The 11,166-nt window shown below is 39.7% G+C and overlaps 1 protein-coding gene across 3 annotated transcripts; it reads right to left on the reverse strand.

The window, feature by feature from the left end:
* Nucleotides 1-1,501: 1,501 nt before the first annotated feature.
* On the reverse strand, nt 1,502-11,104 carry LIG4 (DNA ligase 4). 3 transcript variants are annotated; one of them, XM_067016385.1, is made up of 2 exons: nt 8,764-8,872; nt 1,502-5,378 (listed from the first exon to the last, which is right to left on the reverse strand). In XM_067016385.1, the coding sequence occupies exon 2, from the start codon at nt 5,348-5,350 to the stop codon at nt 2,615-2,617; it is 2,736 nt and encodes a 911-aa protein (XP_066872486.1). In that variant the 5' UTR covers nt 5,351-5,378; nt 8,764-8,872; the 3' UTR covers nt 1,502-2,614. The 3 variants fall into 3 exon arrangements, with proteins under 3 accessions (XP_066872486.1, XP_058897811.1, XP_066872487.1); XM_059041828.2 differs by having other exon boundaries at nt 1,503-5,378; nt 8,826-8,945; XM_067016386.1 differs by lacking the exon at nt 8,764-8,872 and adding an exon at nt 11,020-11,104 and having other exon boundaries at nt 1,509-5,378.
* Nucleotides 11,105-11,166: the final 62 nt, after the last annotated feature.

Consider the following 11,166-nt stretch of genomic DNA (forward strand, 5'->3'; position numbering starts at 1 on the left):
TCCCAGAAGGGCAAAAATCTTCTCCAGCTGTGAACCACTTCGTAGGAGAAAGGGCCAGAAAAGTTTGGTAATGCCCATTACAGGGTTTTCCCTTAAACACAGTTCTTTTCTCCAATTCATATTCTCTTACTACCATGTATCACAGAACCTCTGCACGTATTTTTCCTTCTCACACTATGTACAAAAAATAACTGATAAGTGTTCTAAAAATAGTCATAATACGTATACACACAGGGTCCTTACAACCACTGGATAAACCAGTTACCACTATTACCCTATTTTATGCAAGAGGAAACTCAGACACATTTTCCTAAATGGGAAAAGAATTTGGAAAAGAATAGCTACGTGCATGTGTTTAACTGAATCGCTTTGCTGTACACCTGAAACTAACACAACATTGTTAACCCACGGTACTCCAACAGAAAATAAAAATTTTAAAAAAAATATCATGTTTGTTTGAGAAGTCAGGAATTCTACTATAAAATATCTTTAGATGAAATCATGTGATCTAAGATGACTTCAAAATAATTCAGAGGTCTATAAATATGAAAAAAAGATTAATCATTTATAATTGTTGAGAACAGGTACGTGCAGCTTCATTATGCTATCCTCCTGGTTCTGGTTGCATTTAAAACTTTTTCTATGATTAAAAAAATAAGTTATGGTTGGACACATTATGAGAGGCCCATGCGACTTCATGTGGAGATGTTATGTAAATGGTTAGATATGTGAATTAGAGTTAAGCAAACAAATCGGGGCTGAAAAAAGTGGGTGTTATTAGCATATTTAAAGCCACTGGGCAGGATGAGAACACCTATGAATTGAAAGGAGAGGGAACAGGTCTAGTACTAAGAAACTGAACTCTCCAAGAAAATCTAGAAAGGCATTCTTGCCAGAATTTTACAATGTGTCTCAAGTCACTGGAAAATACGTAACTATGAATCAGCAATTCCATTTCTACAAATGTAAACAATTGATTACAAAGCTCAGTAAAGAAGTGAGGGTGACTTAGTGACATAACCTAAAAGCCAGACAATAAGGGCCAGCTGGATACATTACAAACCAGTCAATGGAATATTGTGCAGCAATTAAAAATGATGTAGATATAGTTGGGTAAATACTCTCACAATTTATTAGGTGAGAAAAGCTAGTCACAGAAAGCATTATAGTTTATTTTATACTTATTTGTTACACTGGAAATATCCATGTTGTGCTTTCCTTACCATTGGTAACCTAAAATAGATGTTATTATCTTTGGTGGTAAAATTATGTACTTTTCTTCTCACTACACATACTTGTATTTTGTAATTTTTCTCAATAGACATTATGTAAAAATATACAAGTTTAAAAATTTTAATGAAGCTCATTCAGTAACATGAAATTCAAAGGACCTGAAATAGGAACTGACTTGAATCAGTCAAAAATTATATTAACACCGTAATGTCTATTTGACTGACATAACTATTATGAATTGTTTGAAAATAAAGATAAGAAATTATTTTAATAGTACATTAAATATTTTATTTAAATTAAGAAATATAAGAAAATAACATACATTTGTTCCATGGGTTCGATAAAATTTTTAACTACTTACAAATAATCTACACACAGTTTCTCAGGTACCAAATTCCAAGTATTTAATTGATGTCATAAAAACATATTTTTCAAAATGTACAGGCTGCATTCCAAAATTTGGTGTATTTTGGTATTTATATATTTGGTATATAAATCCAGACACATATATAAATACATACACATACTATACAAACTTTACATAGCCTAAGGGTAAATAAAAATCACTTTATAAAGTCAAAGCAATGTACTTCTCTGTAAAGAAAGTTATAACACATGCCATTCTGACACATTCAATGGGTTATACTTAAGAAAATCACTCTTTGTGAATACTATTTATACTGAAGTACAAATTCATATAAAAGTATTTTCTTTAAAACATGCTCTATTTTAGAAAAAAACATTAAGTGTGGGCCAAGTACTTTTAAAATTGCAAGAGATTTTAAAAATCAAACTGATCCAAGTTTTTAGACCGTTAAATCTCATTCAACTTCCCGATTTAGCTAATGACATCATTAACAAGGTATGTATTCATGAGCTTGACTTAACCTTAAAAAATAAGTTTGTTCACATTTCACATTTAAAAGAGGACTTTTAGCCTTCAACTTAAAAAGACATATATTTACAAGTCCAATTGTAACAATTCTGATTTTTTTCTTGCAATGTTTTTATTAGACAAAAACTATTATTAAAATTTTTATTTGACTTCAGAAAATCCTGTTTAGGTCACTGTTTTTAATGACTCCAAAAGCTTCTAAATCTATTTTATTAATATGAGTCAAAATTCTAGATTTCTATAAGGAGACCGTAATGTTAAACATTTTATATCATCTTGGTTATAAAAATAATCAACTACTACACTGTTAAAAAATTTTCTTTCTTGACCTTGGGCCATTTGGGTGTCTTTTCTATATCAAAAGTTATGATTACTGTGTTTCTATATCTAATAGTACTGTTTAAGCATAGATTTTAAGAGATTAAAATAAAATGTAGTTTAATGAGTCAGCCAGATCAGAGGCTTCCCTCACTAGGAAAGGTAGCTTCAAACCAAATATTGATTTTCCTCCTGTAGTTCACTCCTGTCTATTGATTCAGTTACCCAACGTTCTTGTAGAATTTTAAACTTTCTCTTAAGAGTTCTTCGAAAAGCTTTAAAGTCTGCAACATGACTCTGATCCTCCCCAATGATGACATGAGACACTCCCTCAGCTAAGCATGAAACTACTTTTGCTCCATGAAATTGAAGCTCCAGGGCTGTGATAGCTAATCTCGCCCCCTCGATTTTAGTACTTAAGTCATTAATAACAGCATACAAGTCCAAATAAACGGTGTGGTGCCGAAACATGCTAAGAGGAGTGTTGTCCCAGGAGTACCGGTGTTCCAAATCGGCAATCACAGGACCCATTTCCCTGGGAGTCTGTTCACTTGCATTTTTAATTCCTGAGAACACTTCCTTCAGTTGGTTCAAATCTGTATCGACAAAGTAACTATCCCCGTAGCGGTCGTATTCCCGAGCAAAGTGCTGTCTTGTTGACGGGCACATGTGGATCATGAAGCGAGGCTGCCACGGCACACAGCTTTTGGTCTCTAGGCACTCTAACAGCCACTCTGGCTTGACAACATCGTGTTTATCAGAAGAGATGATGTTTTTCACGCGAATGTTCTCAGACCCTGCAATCACACAGTACGTGTCTGGGCCTGGATTTTGGACTATGTAACCACCGAATTCTGCGATTCTATTCTCCAGATCAGGCTTCGGATGGCTGTTCGTTCCACTCATGACACAAAACTCCACATCTTCAAATATAGTAGAAACTTTGTTTATGTTAGAAAGGTTGGGCGCTTTTAGGTGCTCAATAATTCCAATAACTTTCTTCATCTTTGGGGCAGCTTTCCGCTTTTTTTCTCGGGGTTCATCATCATCACCCACAAAAAGGTGTTTAGATGCAAGCTTTCCGGAGGCTTTCCCTCGAAGTTGTTCTAAGTCCTCCAGAGATGTACATTCATGCCATTCTTTGTTTTCTCTTATCTTCTCAATTCGTGGAAAACGCAACGTGCAGCCAGTTTTATACATACCACTGGGGACGATCTCTGCGGCCTTAACCTGAACGATGACCGAATTCCAAGGTTCGATGTAGACCTCTGGCTTCTCTGTTCCACATAAAATGCAACTTGGTGGAGATTTCTTATGAAAAGGCTTCCAGTGTTTGGCCAACTTCAAACCCAGGTCATACAGTTCTTTCATGGTGTAACCTGAGCCAACGCGACAGATAGTATGAAACACTGACGGTTTTTCACCAGAAGGGGGTTTCTCTGACACCGCACACAAAAAATGAGACATCATTCCACCCCGGGAACCTTTCCCCCAGTAGCCCCCCACGATTAAGATGTCCAGTTCATCCATCAGCCCATTTACATACTCTGGTTTAATTTTTAACCAACCTTCACCTCTTTTATCTGGCTTGTAAATGGACAGAGGATGTTTTATCATGATCCCCTCTTCTCTTTTATCTATTGCTTCATTCAGGGCATCAATTACTTCTTTCTTAGTATGAGCTTGTGTTTTTTGCACTATTTCTATTCTACCTGGTATTGGTGTAAAAACACTATTAAGAATTTCATATCTCTTTCTCAGTGTCTCCTGTCCTAGCTTTTTATCATTAACCATCAATACATCAAAAACACAGTAACAAGTGTGCAGATCAGAATCTTCTACCATTCTTTTAATATCAAACTTATTCCCCTTTTGCATAAAAGTCTGTGTATTAGGGTTGTAGGCCATCATCTCCCCATCGAGGATGCAGTTTTGCACATCTGTTTTGAATGCACTATGGATGAACGGTGTAAGGGAACCTGCCTGTGGGGAAGAGCCAAACTGATCCTCATAGTTGTACCCATTGCGGGAGAAGTACCGATACACGTCCCCGTCCTTGTGCATCTGCATACGCTCACCGTCTAGCTTAGTTTCAATGTAGAAACTCTGGTGTTTCATGTCCTTCTCAATTCGCTCGATATCTGCTATAGTGGCCAGCATGGGTTTAAAGGCAGAGAATAAAGTGATAGAAATGTCACTGAGTCCAACTGAAGGATCATGCAGTTGCCTACAGACCTTTTCCAGATCTGTGGTGACATTATGCAACTCAGCAGCATCATTATGAAAAACAGAAAATACAGTTTGCTGACTAAAACCAAGCTTCAAGTCCTTTACAATCATCCGTATCAGCCACTTTTGTTCAAGTGCTGAACTCTGAGTTATAAGCTGAAGAAGACTCTTCTTTACTAGGTCCTTCCTTTGGGCAGAATTATTGTTGGCAATGGAGTCTAAAATGTCATTTACTTGCTGTATGGTTAAACTTCCCTTCTGTAAACATCTGGGTTTCAACACAAAGTATGCAATCAGCGCAAAGTCTCCAGCATCTCCACGAGTTCCAGTAGGTGTTCTGTAGTTTAGAAGTTTGAGGGCATCTTTTCCTTCTCGAGGTAAGTTAAGCAATTCAATATAAAGCTTAGCAAGCATAGTTTCTTTGATGCCATAGGCCATTCTCTCTCTTTCCAGATGAGGAAGAATAAGTCTCATGGCTGGATAAAAAGAATCTGTGACATCTTTTTGGTTCTTATGAAGGGCATCATGAAACCTTCTCCAAGAATCTAAAAATTCTTTGAAGTGTCTGATTTTTTCTGCACGTCCTTTACTTTTCTGTATTCGTTCTAAAGTTGAACATAAATCTGCAAAAGGAACGTGAGATGCAACAGTCTGTGAAGTTTGTGAGGCAGCCATGGAAGCGACGGTGAATCTTCTGCTTTATCTGATAAAGCAAAAAGAGAATAACTGTAAAAGATAAAATTCAACTAAATTTTAATGTAAAGACCTTACAGAAAGTGCCTGGTTCATAACAAATGTTTAATAATGTTTGTTAAATGAAAACAGACCAATGTTACAAACGATGTCTCTTTTCAACCTCTACATTGAATGATAATCAACTATTTTGTTTCAAACCCATTTCACTTCTGGGCTCCTGAGGTCTTTCCTTATATTTCTCCTCTGTTTCTTTCAGACCACCACCACACAGCACCAGAAACAAACTTTCTTTTTTCAATTTACAAACAATTTTTCCCATTTGTTTTACTTTTTATTGAAGTATAGTTGATTTACAATATTGTGTTAATTTCTGTTGCAAAGTGATTCAGTTATACATATGTATACATTCTTTTTTATATTCTTTTCCATTATGGTTTATCACAGGATATTGAATACAGTTCCCTGTGCTATACAGTAGGACCTTGTTTACCCATTATATGTAAAAACAAACCTTCCTAAAATCATGTTTTTAAAAAATCGCTAGCTCACTGAATTGAAATTTGGCTGAACTGAACTTCTACATAGATAGGGTCCTTTCTCCCCAATAAGTACCCTCTTCTTCCAGACAAAGCCTATGACTATGTTTACTGTCACTTCTTCACTGCTATGACAAATCACTCTAGCATTCAAAACCCAAATCAAAATATCCTCCCCATGAAATTCTCACTTTACCTATCTCTTAACTCTATCATCATAGTTACTTACAGTTTTATAAATTTAAACTCATTAGTGCACTTTTTTGGCTGATAATCCCATGCCAGTAATCCCCAAACCACCTGCTCACTATATATGGGCCACGCATTGTGCTATGGGCAAATACAGTACGTTTCTGCCTCAGGAGTACATTTTGCAATGAAAAAGAGATGTATTGGGAACAACTATAAAATGCTAAGTGCTTTAACAAAAATATAGCAAAAGTAAAATGTCATGAGACAGAGCTTTTCACTGAAATATCTCCTAAAAGTCAGAGAGGAAATAATGGGGGCCTTATTCTAGACCCTAGACCCTGGACTAGGGTCTAGAATATTTGCTAAAGTGGTCACCACAAGCATAAAATTTCTTTGAAGTTTTAAATAATCATGCAAGTTCTATTAGAATCTATAAGATATATCAGAACTAATATGGTTTAAACTATGTAACACTAAAATATACTAACTTTTCTAAAAAAAGATTCCAGTAAAATGTGTACTCTAGGAATTTAAGCCATGTTTTATCTTGTGGTTTCAGATACCTCCTGACATATCCCCATGTAGCCCAGAGGGCAGGGAGTCAGAGCAGCTTCCAGGGAGTGGGGAGGTCTCTTGTGGTGCAGAGTCCATGAAACTCCCGGCCCCAGAAAACAAAAGAGAATCACACAGTATTATCAGCATAAGGCTATACTATCTAGCAGGAGGAACCACACGGTTAACTACAATACCACGTTTAGTAAACTGTCAGTCTTTGGAGGTTAGAAATCATGTTGTAATCTGTGCCACTAGCTCCTGGTGCATAGCAGGTTGGTTTGTTGAATGAATTACTGAAACCTACAGTTGAGTTCCTGGAAAAGCACACTAGGGAAGGCCAGGGGGCCTATGGGGAAAAAAACCTCACTTCTCAGTCTTATACCTGACAAAGGAAATCCAATTTCTACAGAGTCCATTAGGCCGAGATAATCCCAGGAGAGACCACAATCCTGAGTCTTTTATCTCTGAATACAGGAACTGCTTCCCCTTGCTGTGTCTCATTTGAATAACTGACTGCACCACCTGGTTAGGTCTGTTCACTGTCTCATCGCTCAAAACATGCTCCCTCAACCCAGCGCATTACAGTATATAATGCCCTGTTTACAATTCATATAGAACATATACCAAACGAAGTATGTTAAGAAATACTTCTTTGAATGTTCAAGATTGGTATAAGGTTTCTGATTTATCTGTAGATTCTATTACAGTCTCAAAGTCCAAGTTTCCCTGAACAAGTCTCAGGCAAAGACTCAAATTACTTTATACTAATGTTGAAATCCACGTAATGATGTAAATATATATGCATCGTAAAACTGCTGCATAGATAACAAGGATTCCAGAATTAGTAAAAAATGAATAGACTTCAAATATTTTTACTTATTAAAATACTACAAAAAATTCGAATATTACCATTTCCACTGCTTTTGACATCCTTTTACTTTTATTTTCTGGATTCTGAGGATTTTAGCTGATGTTTTTGATTTGTGAAAAAGCAATACAAAGAAGTTTGTGGTTAGGGCTCAGGCTCTGGAGTCCAATAAATCTGAGTTTAAATGTGGAGTCTAACACTTCATAGCTGTGTGCTATGGGGCAACTATTTAATTTCTCTAAGTTTCAGTTTCCTTAAGTGTTAAGTGGGGTTGATAACTATGTCGAAATTAGGGTGATGCCTGACAATTCACATAAGATGCTTAACACAGTACCTGGCATTTAATAAGACCCTGATCGATTTTAGTACTATAATGCTTGTTGACCCAAAAGACACTGAACACATGAATATTACAAACTACTAAGCCAATAAGAAGAGAGGGGGACGATTCATTTTGACAAGGATAAGCAAAGCTTTCAAGAGAATAAATACAAATAATTAGTACAATAATGACTCATCATCCATTCAGCTGCTGCCCATATACAACAAGACACACTAGCAAGGTTTTATTCGGTGAATATGGGAAATGATTCAATGCTCTTCTACTGGAGAGAAAGAGATGGCACAGGTGAAGTTTCCTTCGTGCAACCCTCGACAAGACAGAAGAGCTGACAGGAGCCCACCTTCCACAGCACTTTGTGATATTCTGGGAGAACCTCAGGAGAAAGAAATTAGTGGTGAGAAAAAGCCAGAAAGCTGTGGGAGGCAGTAAGTTAGTGAAAGAGAGGGCGTAAGAAGAGAAACAAGCATACTCCAACCCCGCAAAATCACTGGACGGTCCACACTATCCTCATCAGCGGATGCCAGGGGGGCCCTGGCCCTAGGCAAACCGTTACCTCTGAGTCCAGGGGTCCCCAGCTGGCGGGGCGGGCGCCGGAGTCAGGCCATTCAAGTAGCCAACACGGCTCCTGAGCGTCAAAGGCGGGGGACACTACAGTCCCCTCGCCCCACGTCCCAGGGGGTGGGGTCCAGAGCAAGAGCCCCGAGCCGGAGACCGGGCTTCTAACGCGGCGGGTGGCCAGGGTGTCGGTGCCCCTCACCCGGGGACCCGAGGAGGAATAACCGAAGGACGAAGAAGAAACCTGAACTCTTAAGTGTAGCAGTTCCTGGACTAAGAAGACGCGACACGGCCCCCTCCTGTTCGGCCACACTTGCCCAGCCCCCGCCTGCCCAGACTCTACCTCTGGATCCTCCGTGGAATCCGAGGCCCCTCCCGGGCCGTCACACAAACCGCCCACCTGACCTGAAGCCGCTGCCGCCGCCGCCGCCGCCACCGCCGCTGCCGCCACCGCCGCTGCCAAACCAGAAGCGGGAGCACCGAGGGCCGCTTCCTCCAGCTGCTCCCTGCGCAGGCGCAGTCGCTTCCTGCGGACGGAGCGGCCCAGACTTCACGCGGCTGATGTACGCGAGCGCCGTCGCCACCTGCGTGCCCAGAGGCTGTGACGTCAGGGAGATGATGTGCGCAGGCGCCGTACCTTTCCGCAGGCACTGGGAGGACCGCCCACCTTGCTGGTGTGCAGAGGCCCAGAGGGAACCGGGGTTTACAGTGTGGTTACCAACACGTCTCCGGTTGGCCTCAGCAGCAGGTGCTCTTTGCAAACGGTTGGCCCACGAGAGTAGATTTCGTCGCTGAGGGAGACCCCCGAATACTTTGTCCACTGGCTCCTTACTGGGACTTTGAGCCTGAGCCTCTCTGCTTAGGCTACTCTTAGCAAGTGACAACCTCTCAAGAGTTCTGCTTCCTATGCGTAAAGAGAGGTACCATTACTCATTTCCGTGGTTGTGAAAGCACCCAAGGGAGAAGAGGGCATCTTCCCTCCCAAATCGTCTGCTGTTTCATTTAGGTGGAAAAATATGCTTTTGCAAAATTGTCTAAGGCAGTTCTTTCCCATTTGTTTTTCATGATGGTGCAACTGTGATGTGAACTCTTGTCTCCTAACACAGAAATAATACATAATTCACAATAATACATAATATATAATTCATAATACAGATACAAACAGTTGCATACTCAGATCAACAATGGACTCCTAGTTTCTATTCAAGGATTCAAATTAAAACTGTTCCACAAATCTCTACTGAGCACCTACTATGATATTGTAAATTGTGCTACATACAGAGGATTGAGAAATGAAAACAACCCGAATCCTTGCATGTGGCTTTCCAGGAGCTGTGGCTTTCTACCAGTATCTTGCTATGGTTTGTCCTCTTCCACCATGGAGAATTGAGAAATTATTCATAAACTGTAGGAGGAAACAACTTTTAGAATTACTTCATTTTAGCATAAAATATTATTGCTTTAAAATGAAAGTGAAATTTTGCTACAACAGGCTCCGAGAATACATTTTGGAGCTTTTAAGTGCCCTTAGGAGTTGTCTAATGTACAAAAGCCTCTTTCTACAAACTGACACACATTTAATCCACAGTACTAATTTGTAGTAAAGCTAGACTTAGGGCTCCTTCTAGCTCAACAACAATTGTATGTCACATCAGCTATGTTATCTGACTACTTTTCTAAAATCACTTGAGTCGTAAAGTCCCATGGTATTGTTTTGTGGGTAATTTTTCCACCTACTAGTCAACTTAATTATCAATTTACTTTGGAGGAGCACCCAGTAGTGTTGTTAGTGCCCATCTTTTACGAAAGCATTTGTGTATATTTTTGTACCCTATTCAACATCTACTGAGCTTGTATAATGTCGGAGATTGCACTTTGTATTAGTGATATAAGAGGGGAACAAGGAAACCAGACAAACTCCAAGTTGTTTCAAATCCCCATCTCCAAGTTACCATGTTATTTTAGCCTTCTGATGCTTAGTTCAAAGAGAAGAGTTTTTCATTGAGTATCGTCTAGAGTTGCTTTATTAGTTTATTTTTGTAAGTGGTCGGTCTACCATGGTGGGTGGTGCTTATCAGATGATGCACCACCTGATAACAATTTCTGATAAAAATAGGAATTATTATCAAGAGCCTCTCTGACCTGGAGCTCTCAATTTGGTAGCAGATTCCAAGCTTTAAAAAACATCGTTACATATCCTCTGTATATATAACACAGGGTACAGAGAATAGGGAATGACGGGGGTGGGGTTAGACATCTGTAAACAAACAATTGAGTACAATTTGGTGCGCAAGGCGGTTGTCAGTGCAAGGTAATGACGCTCCAGCTTCAGGGGCCCATTTGTATGGTCACTTCCAAGGCCCTGGGAGGGGCGCTAGCAATGTTTTCACGGTCTTGTGCTTCTGTAAAATTTGCAAAAGTAAGGTAATGTTCCATTCTTTTTCTTTACAAGGGCCGTCTAAATGGTACAAGTTTCGGGCCTCATGAAACATGCATCCGCCCGTGACGGTCCACTCAGACAAAGGTAGGAGCGGTCTGGGTTGGGAGAAGACAAAAAGGGAAACAAAGTTAAGGAAGCGATTTAAGTGCCGGAACTCACTTCTATACCCTTAACAACCGACAGGGGCAGACACCGTTTCTTCGAGAAGACATGCGTCCTGCAGGCAGATCCAGCAGGCTCCGAGGTCTCACCCCGGAGGCCTCGGAGGCGGGGCGAGAGGCCTCCCGGTGATTGGAGGGAAGAGAG

Source organism: Kogia breviceps, chromosome 16, assembly GCF_026419965.1.
Source record: "Kogia breviceps isolate mKogBre1 chromosome 16, mKogBre1 haplotype 1, whole genome shotgun sequence".
Classification (NCBI taxonomy): Eukaryota; Metazoa; Chordata; class Mammalia; order Artiodactyla; family Physeteridae; genus Kogia; species Kogia breviceps.